At 34.2% G+C, this 19173-nt stretch overlaps 2 protein-coding genes across 2 annotated transcripts; one reads left to right on the forward strand and one right to left on the reverse strand.

Annotated features, from left to right (window-relative positions):
- Positions 1 to 1390: 1390 nt before the first annotated feature.
- LOC100368683 (uncharacterized) lies at positions 1391 to 7939 on the reverse strand. The gene is made up of 5 exons (XM_002737142.2): positions 7709 to 7939; positions 5689 to 5837; positions 4089 to 4196; positions 3392 to 3495; positions 1391 to 1667 (listed from the first exon to the last, which is right to left on the reverse strand). Exons 1-5 carry the CDS (start codon positions 7835 to 7837, stop codon positions 1495 to 1497), a joined length of 663 nt encoding a protein of 220 aa, XP_002737188.1. The 5' UTR covers positions 7838 to 7939; the 3' UTR covers positions 1391 to 1494.
- Positions 7940 to 8189: 250 nt separating this feature from the next.
- Positions 8190 to 18658, forward strand: LOC102806635 (ran guanine nucleotide release factor-like). Its single transcript, XM_006819452.3, has 6 exons — positions 8190 to 8488; positions 12385 to 12498; positions 15286 to 15381; positions 16379 to 16436; positions 17604 to 17698; positions 18228 to 18658. The coding sequence occupies exons 1-6, from the start codon at positions 8412 to 8414 to the stop codon at positions 18346 to 18348; spliced, it is 561 nt and encodes a 186-aa protein (XP_006819515.1). The 5' UTR covers positions 8190 to 8411; the 3' UTR covers positions 18349 to 18658.
- Positions 18659 to 19173: the final 515 nt, after the last annotated feature.

The following is a 19173-nucleotide window of genomic DNA, read 5'->3' on the forward strand; positions in this document are numbered from 1 at the left end:
CCTAGTTTTAAAATACATAAAATAAAATTGGCATAAACTGGGTTTGAAACCCATTTTTTCACTTTAAAAATTTATTTTGTACTTAGTAACATACAAAATAATAATATTTATGTACCAATACATGATAATAGCAGGCATTGCACAGGCACTTTAATGCTTCTAGTAGACTATGGTGAACAGTCAGAATCCAAACCAATGTGACTGCGGCTCATGGTACAGCAAATTCTGATTAAAATATATGTGAATAGGTGATTTTCCGTACAATTGCGAGATCTCGCGAGATGCATGAAAGACGCGCGTCGAACGTCTGCCGCAAAAATCGAACGATTTGATTTTGAACTCGAATTTCTTTATTTCGTAGCTCACATCGACCGGTCGATCTCGACAGAGGAATATTGCTTCCGAATACCCTTATTTAATTGAAATTGCCTATCATCAAATGTGGACAGCACATTATTAAGCATGGAAATGTCCCCCAAAATACATTCGCGTTTGTCGAATCCCACGTGATGTTTGACGCCACTAAGACCTTTGTTTGTCCTGTTTTTACGTTCGATTTCACGCATAATGCGTGATTCTCGCAGTGAACGGAAAATGGTCTATTGAAGATTTGTCTTAAACTACTTGCAAAACATTTTTACATGATTTTATTATCTTTCAATTAACAAAGGATATAATGTGTGTTTTCTGAAATAAAGTATATACATGATGACAGTTAATTTTCTTTTCGATAATGCAAATAGTTAATTTTAATTTCTATTATTATACAAAATTATTGTTGTAAAAAATTGTTAAATTGACGAAGTGGCAAGATGCTAGTTTGACCCAATCACTAGAATTGTCCCATGCAATTAGCATAATTCGTATTTACAGCGTTAATCAGTACTTGCAAAAAAAAAGACTGAAAAAAAACATTATTTTTCCATTACCTCGATTCCCAAATGGTGAAAAATGTTACTTTATAATTAGCAGTGTTGTTTCAAATTGCTATGTACATTTGGGATCAATGTCTACTACTTACAGAAACTGATCACTGTTGATGACATAGTCCCTGTCCAAGACTAAGTTGATCCAAGACTTCACTTAAAACTATCACTTTAATCTTGGACAGGGACTACTGTAAAATAATTTAATTTAGCTGGAATTAATTTTCACTGAGAAGACACTTTGGATGTTTTGTATGGAATTTATTTTCACTGATTTTGGATGAGTTGAATGTAAAATATAGGAAAAAGGTATATTCGCTGGATTTAATTTTCACTTAATCATTCTTTCAACGAAAATAGCGAAAATTATTTCCAAGCAAAAATATTTTTTTACATTGTGTCAGATTTGATACAGAAAGTAAATGTGAAAAAGTTTGTTAATCTCCTTTCTCCTTTTAAACACGTTTTCTACTGATGCCATTATATATCATTCATATCAGCTATCGATTTCAGTAAGCGATGTCGTAATGAAACATTTTGTAAGATAAAAAAAGTGGCTGCAGGTGGATTAAAACAAGTTTGTTTTCAACATAACATTAATAAAGTCCTCCTCATCAACCTGGTTATCACCATTAGTATCAGCTTCTTCTATCATGTCCTTTAATTCCTGTTCTGTAAATTTCACTCCAGTTTCTTTACAAGCTAATTTTAAATTGTCTAGAGTAAGTTGTCCCGTACCATCTGAAAATAAAACAAAGACATTAATCAGATTGAACAGAACTTACTGTGGAATACTTTATTTTCGCTGGAATTAATTTTCGCTGAAAAGGCTTTTTGGGCGTTTTGCTTGGAATTTATTTTCACTGATTTTTCATGAGTTTAATGTGAAATATAGGGAAAAAAATATATTCGCTGGATTTTATTTTCACGGAATCATCCCTTCAGCGAAAATAGCGAAAATAAATTCCAAGCGAAAATAAAGTATTCTACAATAACTGTATTGCAATCCCACAGCTTTTGTTTGTGTTACCACTGTAAGCTACACTAGATTTCAGTCTGTTCCCACATACTGCTTTGTGCCCACAACATTTTGAATTTGTATAACTTTGTTTTAATCTTTTCACCACCAATTCCTGCTTTTCATCTCAAATTCACAAAATAGTCCAATTTATAGTCTGCACTTTGCTTTAGAAACCTGGGACAAAAAACCAAAGTAAAAAATGAAAATTGACTCAAATTTTGTTTTTTGGCTCTAAAATTAGGGTTCATTTCCAGAAATATTGAAGAATATAAAAAAAAAATACAGAAAAAAAATGGATGAATAAGTATGGTTGTGAAAAGGTTAATACAAATGGCAGCCAATACTTGTGGTATAAACCAGGTCAACTTTGCTGTTACCTGGTAATTTGTTCATGTGGGGTATTTTTCTGTGTTGATACAAGGACATGTGATTACAACACAATAAAAATAACTTTTAATTATATCAACAATACTTGACATTAAAAAACTTGTTGTTTTCAAACCATAGAAATACACATGTGATAAAATATATTTACTGTAAAATAATTCATTTTCACTGGAATTAATTTTCACTGAATTTTGATGAGTTGAATTTTAATATAGGAAAAAAGGTATAATCGCTGGATTATATTTTCATTGAATCACTCCTCCAGCAAAAATAGCGAAAATTAATTCTAAGCTATAATAAAGTATTTTACAGTAATATATATCTAGCACTGTGTCGATATAAGGCACAATGTCATATTTTGCGGTTTTACACAGTGTATCTTCAGCCTATCAAATTATATAATGCAATTTTCAAATATTGAACAAATATAGGGTATTTCCAAGATAGCGGACTCTTTTAAAAATGTTGATTATATCGTGAAAGTTGTAATAATTGTAATCAGTTTGCTCAGCTAGGGGCTTTCGAAACTAAGTGCATGGTTTGGGAAGATTTATAATAATGAGGTGTTTAGGAATATACTGTATGCACTCAGACAGTATGTGATATTTCATCAACTTTCGTTATATTGTCTTTGTGCATAATGCGCGGCATCCTCAAAATAACCTCATAATACAACACAGGGGTTTTTCTAGAAAAAAACTGCAAGAGGGAGCACTGCAATTCAGCGGCGCCACCAAGTGGGGGAGATAGAGTTCTCCCTACCAGGGTGTGGGGTTTTTGATAATTCTAAGTTAAAATGGAGCATTCTATGGCTTCCTTGGGGCCAAAATTACTATCAGACAGGTCACAGTTGAAGACTGTGATCCCTGGTCAATCTAAATTTTATGGTTGTCAGAGGATCTGCTACCCAGATTAAGGGGGCGCATGGCCATGGCAAGAGGGCGCTGCGCCGCTGTTCCCTACGTTTAAAAAAATCGCTGCACAAATTGATAATCACTTGTGTCTACTGATGTAAAGCTGAGAGAAAATATCACACATGGGATTATAATAATCTTACCAAAATCAAACATTTGAAAACCTTGTTTAATCTCATCATGAATATCTTGTGCTGATCCTTGATGCTGGATTACAAATTCTAAAAATTCATTAAATTCTATCATTCTGAAAAAAAAATATGAATAGACTTCATTAAAACTTCATATTAAAGTATAACCTGCAACCTGCCCTTGATTAAATAATGCATTTTGATTGGTTACATGCACATCACATGATAAGAAAATACATATTTTTAATACATATGCATATCACAATGCATCATTGGACATTTTTTTATGATTTTATGATCGAATAAAACTGAAAATTAAATTTAGCGCAAAAAACAAAATTTTTTACAAAACATTTATGTTTGTCAAACAAGAACTTGTGTTTACATTGTTAAGTAAAAATAAATATAATAGTGTGAATGAAAACTAACATCAAAATATTACATAATATTAAAAATAATATAAATTTTAGGATACCGCTATTTTGATTCATGCATTTGGAAGAGTTATTTTCTGATAAAATTGAAAAAAATCTAGAAATCTGGGTTATCACCACTCACTTAATGGTTCTGAAAAGTGATAACAAACTTCTGTCAAAATTGCATTTATTGTATGCTGGATCATTCATATGAAACATATTTTTATTATTTGTGTCATTTATTTATGTACATGTATGCCACTAATAGAGCTGTTTGTTTGTTTGTTACTTACCCTGTTCTATCAACATCTACATCTCGTATCATTTCTCTTGCATCAGACCTGGTTATTTTGAATCCCAGAGCTCTCATTGCTCTCTGCAACGATATAGCATCAATTTGTCTGTAAAAAATGTACAATTTTGTATTGTGAATTAATACAGAGAGCAGAAATATAATATTTAATTTATTTTTGAGTATTATTATGAATAGCTGTGTTATGAATTTTTTGTTGACAAATTGATAGATCCACATAAATTAGACAGTATACAAGCAAATATATTCATAGCATGATTTGTGTTTGAGCAGTTGACAACCGTAACCAGAATTTGTGGAGCAACACACTCACATCGGTTCCCCATGAAAAATGAAGCCATAAATTAACTTACATTCAGTTAAATCACACTAAATTCAATTCAATTCAATTCAATTGAAAGTTTAATTCAACTCAATTAAATTGCAGTCCTATAGAGGAATGCAATCACAATGTAATTAAGCCGTTAATAGTATAATGTACCGGTAGTTATACCATATATTGATAATAAACCATAAACCTAATACCAAGACATGATTTTTCTTTAAATTGTGTTTAATATTAATTTTCCAGTGGCAACAATTCCAGTTCTATTTCTGCATTTCATGGATTGTTGATACAACAAGCACAGCATTCATTGCTAATCTTCAAAACAAATACTATCTTCATATTGGTATAGCTTGGTGTACAGCTTAAAGTAGTTCACCAATAGCGAATCAATTACTAGGTTTACATGCTAGCATTTTATCAGAGAGGAAATATTGCTCCTCCTATAAATTTCCCATCATGACAGGACTACATTCTTTATAAAACCAGGTATGCTCAAGACAAGAATGCAGCGAACGATTTGCACCAATCACCACCAATGAACACTTATTTTTGCAATCTTACACCAACACTTTCCACACAGAAATTACAAATGATACTGACTCCTTATGATTTACATGGAACATAATAGACCATTTTCCGTTCACTGCGAGAATCACGCGTTATGCGTGAAATCGAACGTAAAAACAGGACAAACAAAGGTCATAGCGTTGTAGTGGCGTCAAACATTGCGTGGGATTCGACAAACGCGAAAGTATTTTGGGAGACATTTCCATGCTTATAATGTGCTGTCCACATTTGATGATAGGCAATTTCGATTAAGTAAGGGTATTCGGAAGCAATATTCCTCTGTCGAAGATCGGCCGGTCGATGTGAGCTACGGAATAAAGAAATTCAAGTTCAAAATCAAATCGTTCGATTTTTGCGGCAGACGTTCGACGCGCGTCTTTCATGCATCTCGCAAGATCTCGCAATTGTACGAAAAATCACCAATTCAAAGAAGGTGATAGAGGATGTGATTTTGATTTGATGTGTTTACAACAGTCAGAGAAATGTTGGATCCTGTCTTTTCTGAGCTCAACCCTGAGATTTATCAAAGCTTGGCTGGAGCAATTGTTGCTGGCTCTAGTCGTTAAAATAGGCTTTGATAAAATACTGTAGTGTGAATGAAGTAATTGAGTGAGTGAGGGAGTGTAGCATTCTCATTGATATCACAAACCTTTTTACTTACGGTACATAAATATGAAGTACTCACCTTCTTCGATTGCTGAATGCATCAAAAACAGTTTTTAAGTCTCTTATCTCTTGTGGCGTTAATTCATCAAGTATTTTACTAGAAATTTTAACACCCAAGTATTCTTTCTCAGTTACAGTAACCTTAGAACCCATTAATATATCACGAATCTGTCAAAGAAAACAATACTATTAATGGATTTCTAATAACAATGTAATCTGCAAGTATGTACCATTTTACTGACACATTAAAGTATATGTTTCACTTTTTTTTTGCAGTGTGAATGTTTTCATAGCATTGAAACAATCAGCACTTAGTCAGTATGTATCTATGGAAACAGAGCTTGATAGAAGAGACTATGATGAAAAGCAATTCTGAATGAGAGACTTTACAGGGAATTACTCTTCCTGCACAACTATCCCAGAAAGGTGATTTTACTGGAGTAATAAGCAGCTAAAATTGGGATTACATTCAAACTGACGAGTGTAAATACATGAAATGCATTTGGGTTTTTTGCTTGCTGGGTCTAGCTCAATAAAACAAACAAAACAAAAAAAACTTCAACGACAATATAGCAACATTACCAGTATAAACATTTCCATACATCATATATGTTATATATACATTCATACATCATAAAATTATAAGATTATATACTGTAAAGCGGTTAATTATTCACTGGGTTTTAATTTTGCTTATTTTGCTGACTGGAAAATGAGCTAAATTAAAACCCAGTGAATATGTAATTTAGCATGGAACACATTATCCAAATTATAAAACAATGAATTTTAAACCCACTGAATATGCCTGAAATAGTAAATCAGTGAAATTTAAACCCAGTGAAAATTAGTCATTTTACAGTATTGCATTAAAATCAACTTTGGTAGTCAATCAATAAATATGTTTGAAGTAAGGAAGTTTAAACTTGAGATATTACAAATTAAACTAATTGATAGGAATTGTTTTTATTCAAGCCCCTAATTGACATTACATCGTGGTGGTTTATTAATGTAGAAATACTTTTTAGTTATGGCTTTGGAGAGATGTGTTACAACCAGGGTGCTGGTGATGAAAAATGTTTTACTTGGCTTGTTTCGTCAGCGGTCTTTTGACATCTATTTCCAACAATGGTGTAGTGTTGTAGATCATTTGAAAGACAGGATTTGCCTACTTTGTTGTTATATAGTTGAAAACGAGTTTCAATTTTTACAATGAGGTAGGAAGTGGTACCGAGTATATTCTAATTGCATACACTATGCAGCCTCCTTTATACCATCAGTTCATTAATTTGATGACAAACTAAAATCCACAAATTGTCAGACTTTTTGCTAAATATTTATTTTATTTCTTTTGCAAAAGAAAAATGTTGCTAGAGGAAGCTCCCCTTAATGATATTGAACTGTATTTTATTCATTTTAACCTTTTTTTTAGTAATCAGTGACCAGTGATGTATATCTTTTAGTGTACATTAGGCCAGTGGCATTTAGTACTTTGGAAATAAACAAACATGATTAATATTATTATACTACTAGTAGTGTAGTAAGGTAAAGTCACTAGTCAAAATTGGCCAGTACAGTTGAATCTAAATATGAATGAAATCCAGTTGTTGAAATCCGATATAGATATTGGCTCCATTTAAAAAAAAATAAAAATGGCCAAATTCAAATATACAACATATGAGCGTATATCATACTTTAAACAGATTGAGTGGGATCACTAATATAAACACAACGTTGTTTCATACCAAAAAACAAAATCCATAAACAGTGGGGAATTGTTGTCAACAGTCCACTGAATAAGACTGTGTGTTAAGTTATGTTGTTTTTATATTATGTCAACAACAACCTAAATAGCTACAACTCTCTGTATTGTTGTCGAGGGGTAACCTAATCTCGGGACAAGTATGCAGCAATGAGTCGGTATAAAATAGTACATGAAACAATATAAGAGCTTTGCTGAATTATTTGGATAACAGTTCTCACAACTTGCGTAGTTAGCCACCACAATCTCGTAACGAATTGGGGTTCTCGTAACGACTTACCGATTCTCCGTACGAAGGCTGCGGCGGAAGCGGTGGCAACGGCGGGATCGGATCGACTGGTCGTGGCGGCTCTGTCACTACTCGTTTAGATTTGGATTTCTTTTTCCCCGTCTTTTTTTTCTTCGGCATGATTGTAATCGTTTAAGTCCCGGAGAATTAAAATGTTAGGGAACCAAGACAATGTTTGGAAACACAATACTTTTAAGATCCACCTTTAGGGTTTCTAAGACTATTCCATTCTGTCACCCCTTGGAGTTGAAGAGAACGAGAGGGTTGTAAAATATATTTGTATTTTTATCGAATAAAATGTTTTAAATATTTCGTGAAATTTTCTTTAACATTTCTAATATGGTATTTTTTTTAATATTGCTCACAAATTCATCTCACCTCATCAAAGCCGTCGTCCACCCCTACTTACAAATAAAAAAGTCGCGATTCCGTTTTTGAAGCGAGGCTGCAACCTTTGAACCATTACATTTGACCTTTCAGTAAAAAAACGTGTGAATGTTGTTTTACTGGTGAACACCGGTACTTGTTCTGGATCTAGTCGGTTTATGGTTTATATACCGGCACGTTTTTTGTCACCACAACCTGTGACACAGATCGTTGCCGATTGCTTTTAAATTGCTGTTTCTATTCGTAAAATTGAGTGAATGTCGACATCTGAGAGAACCTGATCATTCACACAAGTCCTCAGCAACAAATGTCGGGTTCGATTGATCGTCAGCTTTTCGGAGGTGCGTTAACTGTGGTGCTACTTAACGGAGCTGTGGATATCAGGTACGTTCAATGTTCTTTATTTTTGTATAAACTGTTTAATATGTACTATTGCCACGCCACATTAAAACCAACAGAAACTTGAAATTTCTTGCAATATCACTTCATTCCGGAGGAATTGGCTTGTACTATGCTAACCCAAATTCAGCCCCTCCCACTGTTGCTTCATACTGTAAAATACTTTATTTTAGCTGGAATTAATTTTCGCCGAAAAGACTTTTTTGGTGGAATTTATTTTCACTGATTTTTGACGAGTTGAATGTAAAATATAGGAAAAAAAGTATATTCACTGGATTCTATTTTCACTGAATCATTCCTTCAGCGAAAATAGTGAAAACTTGTTCCAAGCCAAAAAAAAACAAATATTTTACAGTATACCAATAATATGGAGGGGGCATATTCATAACAGGTTTACAGTTTAGACATTCACGAGTTTGTGGTTATATGTTTTTTTTTTCTCGTGTTGTGAATGAGCTAAAAATAAAATATGGTAAATGTTATATTTTTACAATCTAAAAATAAAACAAAAACATTTATAATAACATTATTTGGTGATACTATTTAATAAATAGTGCAATACTTCTAGTTTATTTGTGTGTGTGACTCAGAAAACAACATTTGCAAAGTTAATAAGTGTGTCACATGACAGCTAAGTTAGTATGCCATTACAACCCACACAGAAAGTAAATCACAGAGCACTGATCATTAGCAGCGAAGTTAGATACAACCTTGCAACACTCATTGCATCACAGACCCCAAAGCAGCAAAATTAGTTACTGCCTTGCACCACTCACAACAAAATACATCACAGAGCCCCCTAGCAACAAAATTAGTTACTGACTTGCACCACTCACAACAAAATACATCACAGAGCCCCCTAGCAACAAAATTAGTTACTGACTTGCACCACTCACAACAAAATACATCACAGAGCCCCTAGCAACAAAATTAGTTACTGACTTGCACCACTCACAACAAAGTACATCACAGAGCCCCCTAGCAACAAAATTAGTTACTGACTTGCACCACTCACAACAAAATACATCACAGAGCCCCCTAGCAACAAAATTAGTTACTGCCTTGCACCACTCACAACAAAATACATCACAGAGCCCCCTAGCAACAAAATTAGTTACTGACTTGCACCACTCACAACAAAATACATCACAGAGCCCCCTAGCAACAAAATTAGTTACTGACTTGCACCACTCACAACAAAGTACATCACAGAGCCCCCTAGCAACAAAATTAGTTACTGCTTGCACCACTCACAACAAAATACATCACAGAGCCCCCTAGCAGCAAAATTAGTTACTGCCTTATACCACTCACAACAAAATACATCACAGAGCCCCCTAGCAGCAAAATTAGTTACTGCCTTATACCACTCACAACAAAATACATCACAGAGCCCCCTAGCAACAAAATTAGTTACTGACTTGCACCACTCACAACAAAGTACATCACAGAGCCCCCTAGCAACAAAATTAGTTACTGCCTTACACCACTCACAACAAAATACATCACAGAGCCCCCTAGCAGCAAAATTAGTTACTGACTTGCACCACTCACAACAAAGTACATCACAGAGCCCCCTAGCAACAAAATTAGTTACTGCCTTGCACCACTCACAACAAAATACATCACAGAGCCCCCTAGCAACAAAATTAGTTACTGACTTGCACCACTCACAACAAAATACATCACAGAGCCCCCTAGCAACAAAATTAGTTACTGACTTGCACCACTCACAACAAAGTACATCACAGAGCCCCCTAGCAACAAAATTAGTTACTGCCTTACACCACTCACAACAAAATACATCACAGAGCCCCCTAGCAGCTAAATTAGTTACTGACTTGCACCACTCACAACAAAGTACATCACAGAGCCCCCTAGCAACAAAATTAGTTACTGCCTTGCACCACTCACAACAAAATACATCACAGAGCCCCCTAGCAACAAAATTAGTTACTGACTTGCACCACTCACAACAAAGTACATCACAGAGCCCCCTAGCAACAAAATTAGTTACTGCCTTGCACCACTCACAACAAAATACATCACAGAGCCCCCTAGCAACAAAATTAGTTACTGACTTGCACCACTCACAACAAAATACATCACAGAGCCCCCTAGCAACAAAATTAGTTACTGACTTGCACCACTCACAACAAAGTACATCACAGAGCCCCCTAGCAACAAAATTAGTTACTGACTTGCACCACTCACAACAAAGTACATCACAGAGCCCCCTAGCAACAAAATTAGTTACTGCCTTACACCACTCACAACAAAATACATCACAGAGCCCCCTAGCAACAAAATTAGTTACTGCCTTGCACCACTCACAACAAAATACATCACAGAGCCCCCTAGCAACAAAATTAGTTACTGACTTGCACCACTCACAACAAAATACATCACAGAGCCCCCTAGCAACAAAATTAGTTACTGACTTGCACCACTCACAACAAAGTACATCACAGAGCCCCCTAGCAACAAAATTAGTTACTGCCTTGCACCACTCACAACAAAATACATCACAGAGCCCCCTAGCAACAAAATTAGTTACTGACTTGCACCACTCACAACAAAATACATCACAGAGCCCCCTAGCAACAAAATTAGTTACTGACTTGCACCACTCACAACAAAGTACATCACAGAGCCCCCTAGCAACAAAATTAGTTACTGACTTGCACCACTCACAACAAAGTACATCACAGAGCCCCCTAGCAACAAAATTAGTTACTGCCTTACACCACTCACAACAAAATACATCACAGAGCCCCCTAGCAACAAAATTAGTTACTGACTTGCACCACTCACAACAAAATACATCACAGAGCCCCCTAGCAACAAAATTAGTTACTGACTTGCACCACTCACAACAAAGTACATCACAGAGCCCCCTAGCAACAAAATTAGTTACTGCCTTGCACCACTCACAACAAAATACATCACAGAGCCCCCTAGCAGCAAAATTAGTTGCTGCCTTACACCACTCACAACAAAGTACATCACAGAGCCCCCTAGCAACAAAATTAGTTACTGCCTTGCACCACTCACAACAAAATACATCACAGAGCCCCTAGCAGCAAAATTAGTTACTGCTTGCACCACTCACAGCAAAGTACATCACAGAGCCCCCTAGCAGCAAAATTAGTTACTGCCTTGCACCACTCACAGCAAAGTACATCGCAGAACTCCCTAACAGCAAAATTAGTTACTGCCTTGCACCACTCACAACAAAGTACATCACAGAGCCCCCTAGCAGCAAAATTAGTTACTGCCTTGCACCACTCACAACAAAATACATCACAGAGCCCCCTAGCAGCAAAATTAGTTACTGCCTTACACCACTCACAGCAAAGTACATCACAGAGCCCCCTAGCAGCAAAATTAGTTACTGCCTTACACCACTCACAGCAAAGTACATCACAGAGCCCCCTAGCAGCAAAATTAGTTACTGCCTTGCACCACTCACAACAAAATACATCACAGAGCCCCCTAGCAGCAAAATTAGTTACTGCCTTATACCACTCACAGCAAAATACATCACAGAGCCCCCTAGCAGCAAAATTAGCTACTGCCTTGCACCACTCACAACAAAGTACATCACAGAGCCCCCTAGCAGCAAAATTAGTTACTGCCTTACACCACTCACAGCAAAGTACATCACAGAACTCCCTAACAGCAAAATTAGTTACAGTCTTCTACCCCTCACAGCAAAATGCATCATTGTGGTGAAGTTAAAATGCCCTGACTTTATTCCCAGCGAAGTGGACACTGTGTACTGCCTTAAACAGTGAAGAATGTTCTTGCAAGCATACAGATGTATAATGGCCACTTGCTTGTGGGCAAGGTTGATTAAACGATTTTTGTTCAATTTTCAGTGAATTACGGGAAATTCCTGACAACCAAGAGGTGTTTGCTCATCCATCAACAGATCAAAGTATGATTATTGAAATACTGGAATATCAACAAATCGAAGACAAAAATGCAGTGAGGTACATACAGGCTGTCACACTTTTTGTGCATGTGAGACTGTTAGCATGAACCTATTGTGTTGTGCACTGCTGCTGTAAACGCATGATAGAATAGTGTTCATTTCAAAATATGTCACTAAGCAATATGTAATTTGATTAATTATTCATGAAGTCAGATGATGTCACTAAGCATTATGTAACATGATTAATTATTCATGAAGTCAGATGATGTCACTAAGCATTATGTAACATGATTAATTATTCATGAAGTCAGATGATGTCACTAAGCATTATGTAACATGATTAATTATTCATGAAGTCAGATGATGTCACTAAGCATTATGTAAGGGAATTAATTATTCATAAAGTCACTAAGCAACATGTAATGTGATTAATTATTCATGAATTCAGATGATGTTACTAAGCAATATCAAATTTGGTTAATTATTCATAAAGTTAGATGATGTCACTATGCATTATGTAATTAGGTTATCTATTCATGAAGTCAGATGATGTCACTATGCATTACGTAATGTGATTAATTATTCATGAAGTCAGATGATGTCACTAAGCAACATGTAATGTGATTAATTATTCATGAAGTCAGATGATGTCACTAACCATTACGTAATGTGATTAATTATTCATGAAGTCAGATGATGTCACTAAGCAATATCAAATTTGATTAATTATTCATGAAGTCAGATGATGTCACTAAACAATATCAAATTTGATTAATTATTCATGAAGTCAGATGATGTCACTGAGCATTATGTAATGTGATTAATTATTCATGAAGTCCGATGTTGTCACTAAGCATTACATCATGTCATTAATTATTCATGAAGTCAGATGATGTCACTAAGCATTATGTAATGGGATTAATTATTCATGAAGTTAGGCGATGTCACTAATCATTATGTAAGGGGATTAATTATTCATAAAGTCAGATGATGTCACTAAGCATTACATCATGTCATTGATTATTCATAAAGTCAGATGATGTCACTAAGCACTTACATCATGTCATTATTTATTCATAAAGTCAGATGATGTCACTAAGCTCATATATCATGTCATTAATTATTCATAAGTCAGATGATGTCACTAATCATTATGTAAGGGGATTAATTATTCATAAAGTCAGATGATGTCACTAAGCATTACATCATGTCATTGATTATTCATAAAGTCAGATGATGTCACTAAGCACTTACATCATGTCATTATTTATTCATAAAGTCAGATGATGTCACTAAGCTCATATATCATGTCATTAATTATTCATAAGTCAGATGATGTCACTAAGCACTTACATCATGTCATTAATTATTCATAAAGTCAGATGATGTCACTAAGCACTTACATCATGTCATTAATTATTCATAAAGTCAGATGATGTCACTAAGCGCTTACATCATGTCATTAATTATTCATAAAATCAGATGATGTCACTAAGCCCTTACATCATGTCATTAATTATTCATAAAGTCAGATGATGTCACTAAGCACTTATATCATGTCATTAATTATTCATGTAGTCAGATGATGTCACTAAGCACTTATATCATGTCATTAATTATTCATGTAGTCAGATGATGTCACTAAGCATTATGTTGTGTGATTAATCAGAGGTTCTTCCAAACAAGGAATCAGTGCCGCAGCACCCTCATACCCCAGGCTTGTGCCCTCTTACAGAACCTGGAACAGTCAGTAGATTATGATCAGTTATATCAAATATACAGTGTTACCAATGGTAACAAAGATGTGCTCCCTCTTAAAAAATTTTCCAGAAAAATCCCTGAATAATTATTCATAAAGTCAGATGATGTCACAAAGCATTATGTAATTTGATTAATTATTCATAAAGTCAGATGATGTCACTAAGCATTATGTAACTTTATGTAAACAAACAAAAATTAGCTAAACCAATTCAGATGTTAATTTTTTTAATTATATTGCAACCACTGCCCCTTGACATATTCACTTTACAGGTTTTTTTCTAGAAAAAAACTGCAAGAGGGAGCACTACAATTCAGCGGCGCCACCAAGTGGGGGAGATAGGGTTCTCCCTACCAGGGTGTGGAATTTTTGATAATTCTAAGTAAGTGAAAATGGAGCATTCTATGGCTTTCTAGGGCCCCAAATTACTATCAGACAGTCACAGTTAAAGACTGTGGCCACATGTGATCCCTGCATGGTCAATCAGAATTTTATGGTTGCCAGAGGATCTGCTCCCCAGGGTAAGGGGGCGCATGGCCATGGCATGAGGGCGCTGCAACCCTGTTCCCTTGTTTAAAAAAATACCTGACTTTATAATTATCAACCATCACTCAATATTCCATTCCATTTTTACAAAATTTTTTTTTTATCAAGAACTGTAAAACTGTCTATTTAACCCAAAACTATAACAAATAATTGTAGAAAAATCCATAAAAATTTGCAAATTGTGGCAAGAAAAAAATGAGGTGCTCAAAGTGTTATTCTCATAAAAGGCAGCGTTTATAAAAATTTAAAAAGTTATGATAAATATCTATAAGCTACGACATAAGTTGTCTGCCTGGTTCAAAATTTAGAGAAAGTTATTAAAAAAATTGTAAATATTTGCACCAAAGTTGGGAGAAAAATGGCAGTAAAAAGGTCAAAATTCAACTTTTTATATATCAGATTTCTCATTTTTCTCATTTTCAAAACTTTTGTAAACTGTAAAAAAATTATTTAAATTTATAGTTCACTGTACCAGATTTTCTTCTGCCAAAATATTTAAATGATTTTAAAAAAATGATGTATAATTTTTCTCCTGTACAGTTTCCATTTTCATGATATTGCCGAAAGTAATGACTCCTCTTGTAGTGAAGTGCAAATAACTGAAGAAATTCCGTTACAACAAATTTCTGTAAAAGAGTAAGTTAAATCTTTTCAGTTATTACTGTACAATCTGTATTAGAAGCCACGTCCATTATTTTTAAACAATTGAGAACCAAAAGTTCACCATTTCTAATATGGGTGGATGATCTAATAGAAGCTGCGTCCCCTCTGGTGTATTGTACCATCGCTTGTAATACAGATTTTATGTAATAACAGAGGTACATTACTTGGGGTTTGCAACTAGGGTGACATGATACCAAGATCCCATTTCAATCTCGCTCTCGCTCTCGCATAAGCGTTAAAACTCAGGAAAATGTGAATACCCGAGGTAACTAGGATACTGGGATGTCCAGGTGGATCAAAATAGCTGCCCACGATATGACGGATTACGGTAACTATATTTTACATTTTTTCACTATGAATGTGGTAATACATGTTATATTGTTTTATTACAAATCGCCTATGTTATGTCAGAAGGTCGTAGCATCAGTCTCGCTATCTACGAGATGAGAAGTGAATGGGATCTTGATATGATGTCACCATACAGTACTATGCGCGTTGCAAGCCCCAAGTAATGTACCTTTGGTAATATTAATTATGCCTTTATTTTACTTATATTTATTTTCTTTACTTTAATCTCCAGCATTGGGTATTAGTTAATGTTAAGTAAATTTAATTTACAGAGTTCAAAATATTGAAATGATTATCGTGTATGTACACAATTACAACCACTATCTTGAGCCAGGGTAAAGTCTGCATTTTGAAAGCTGGTATGCAGTTGAAAACTATCGCAGTGGGATAAACATAGAAAACGTACATTAGACGTTTGTGTATTGTACTTTGTATGTGTATTGACTTTATGACATCATGTCATACAGCAACTTGATATGCAAATTAGTGTTGTGGCCCAGCTGCAGCACAATATGTACAGTAACTATCGCATGTAATAAAGAATATCTCATGAGTGACACTGCAGATTCATTTTCATTGTAGCAAAACAAGTCTCATTTTTGAAATGTGTTTTGTTTTTCAGTTGTTGCAGTGCATGGTTACTGAGTGGAAAACAATGCATTGCAAAGTTCAATGAACAGGTAATTTATAGTCAGCAAACATATGAACGATGTAAACTGCTTCAACAGCACCATTGTAAACTACAGAAAAACACACTGTATACTAAAAATATCTCTGTAAACTGAACACTTTTGTAAACTGTGTAAACACCTTTGTGAAATGCATGAACAACTTTGTATACTAAAAACTGTTGTAAACTGTGTAAACACATTTTGTTTAAATTATGTTCAAATTTTATATATTCGTTTTACATTATGTTTTAGATAAAGATTCATTCAAAATGGTGGCCATTTTGTCTTAATTAATACTATTCCAGAGCAAATTTTAATATTTCTCAATATGGACAAGTACTCGTTTGACAATCAGATACAAGATGCCAATAAACATATAGATATATAAATGTATTCAAAATGGTGGCCATTTTGTCTTAATTAATACTGTTCCAGAGCAAATTTTAATATTTCTCAATATAGACAAGTACTTGTTTGACGATCAGATACAAGATGTCAATCATTTTAATGTTAAAAAATCATCATAATCAAGCATCATTTTCTGGATCCATACTTCTGACATGTTTATGTTCTAACTATAAACAAAACTACTGTGGAATACTTTATTTTCGCTGGAATTAATTTTCGCTGAAAAGGCTTTTCGGGCATTTTGTATGGAATTTATTTTCATTGATTTTTGATGAGTTTAATGTAAAATATAGGAAAAAAAGTATATTCGCTGAATTTTATTTTCACAGAATCATCCCATCAGCGAAAATAAATTCCAAGCGAAAATACTGTATTCCACAGTATATATCTTAAATTTGATAACTAACAGGGACTATGCCATGCATGGCTTGTTTAACTGAACATCTGCAAACTGGACATTTTTTTCAGATCCTTTGGTGCAGGCAAACGTAAATCATATATCACTTATTGGTTCATTTCTGATCCCTTAATTTTGTGTACATCAGTCAGTCATGTTGACAAAAACAACAACAACATTTCTTTTGTTTTTGTTTAGAAACAGCATTACACTACCACTATACCTCTTTGGTTGGTATTATGCTGCAAACTATAAACTTGCATAGGAGGGTGTTGTGTCCCAGCCTCAAAAAGTTAATAATACATAACATTACGAGAAAAGACAATTACCATCCATAATTTACATTGTATGACACGTTTTTACATTTCTAGGCAAAGAATACAGTGAATGTACACATGGCATTGTTTAGGCTACCACAGTTTAGTACAGATATACTGATGAGTTTTAATGATCCAGAATATATAAGGTAATGTAACAATAGGAAATAGTAAAATGTTGCAAAGTCTAAGCCACAAAGTGTGACTGAATACATTATTATTCCTCCTGCCATGTTTAAGGTAATGTAATATTGTAAATTTTAAATCTATTTTATCTTTTTGTAACAAATTCTAATATTTTCTATAATATGATTTTAATATTTGAATTCTAATTTTACCTGTCAATCATGTTTGGCTAAAATTGTTTGAGAACTGACTAATATAACGAAAATTTTTAGTGTGCATCGTTATCCTCGCTTGGGACTAAATTCCAGTGCATGCGCAGTTGACCACCCCTCCGCTTTGACAAATACACAAGATTAAATGTTTTACCTTAATTTCGAAGATCAACATTACAAACAAACTGTTTTGGATTGCTGATTCGTAAATCCCTTTCTACAAAAATGTTTTGTGGTGACTTTTTTCTTTCATTATTACAATATTTTGGCAGAAACCCGGAAAAACATTTTTTTTGTCTCTGTCCTTTAAACGTTGTCTTATTCATCTGTCTATTTTTAGCGCCAGTAGCAGTAGTCATATCCCAGCTGAAGAGTATAATAAGTCTCAACCATGGACATTACAACAATTTAAACAATCAATAACAACATTGAAAGTCCTGGACACATCTATATTTGGGTGAGAATTCAGAAGATGACAGACGGACAAATGACGCACAGACAGACAGATATCACAATCATTTGGTTTTGAACATGGTCAAGTTATTACATATTTCTATACATTGCTTCTAGGAGGTTCAGAAAATTCAAACTTTGTTCAAAATTCTTAAATTTTAATAATAATCATGTAACAAACTATTGGTTTTGTTAAATTTTGTAAATTTAAACATGTTCAGTGCCCTCATTTTTCTCTGCTTTCAGCAGTTGATGTGTTAAACAAAAAGTTTTTCCACAAATAAAGCATTCTTCAGATATTTATCTAAAGGAAAATAATGATTCTTAATTTCAATGAAGATAGATTGTTCACACATGTCACCATCACTCCTATCATATACAGTATGGCGAGTTATATAAGCCACAGGCCCCGATAAACTGTAAGATATAATAATTCAAAGATCCAAGTACAATTTATACAAACATATACCAACAACTGGCGAGATAAATGGTGATTATTAATGTAGTAGATGTTGAAAACACTAATTTTTTAGCATCTTCTAAAGTGTCCATTGCCATATATACTGTAAAAGGATTAATTATTCACTGGGTTTTAATTTTGCTTATTCCGCTGACTGGAAAATGATCTAAAATAAAACCCAGTGAATATGTAAAATTTAGCATAGAACACATTATCTAAATGATAAAACTGTAAATTTAAAACCCACTGAATATGCCTGAAATGCTAAATTTAATGAAAATTTAGTGAAAATTAGTCATTTTTCAGTATGTAAAAAACAATATTCATTGTGCATTCATTTTATAATACCGGTCTATACAAGAGTATCACAAGA

Source organism: Saccoglossus kowalevskii, chromosome 15, assembly GCF_978046115.1.
Source record: "Saccoglossus kowalevskii chromosome 15, keSacKowa6.1, whole genome shotgun sequence".
Classification (NCBI taxonomy): domain Eukaryota; kingdom Metazoa; phylum Hemichordata; class Enteropneusta; family Harrimaniidae; genus Saccoglossus; species Saccoglossus kowalevskii.

Coding starts and splice junctions, on each gene's coding strand:
- LOC102806635 (XM_006819452.3), top strand. CDS start 8,412: ATGTCGGGTTCGATTGATCGTCAGCTTTTCGGAGGTGCGTTAACTGTG. Junction 15,382..16,378: donor CAACAAATTTCTGTAAAAGA/GTAAGTTAAATC, acceptor TTTGTTTTTCAG/TTGTTGCAGTGCATGGTTAC. Junction 16,437..17,603: donor TTGCAAAGTTCAATGAACAG/GTAATTTATAGT, acceptor TTACATTTCTAG/GCAAAGAATACAGTGAATGT.
- LOC100368683 (XM_002737142.2), bottom strand. CDS start 7,837: ATGCCGAAGAAAAAAAAGACGGGGAAAAAGAAATCCAAATCTAAACGA. Junction 5,838..7,708: donor AGCCTTCGTACGGAGAATCG/GTAAGTCGTTAC, acceptor TTTCTTTGACAG/ATTCGTGATATATTAATGGG. Junction 1,668..3,391: donor TTTTCAAATGTTTGATTTTG/GTAAGATTATTA, acceptor TTTTATTTTCAG/ATGGTACGGGACAACTTACT.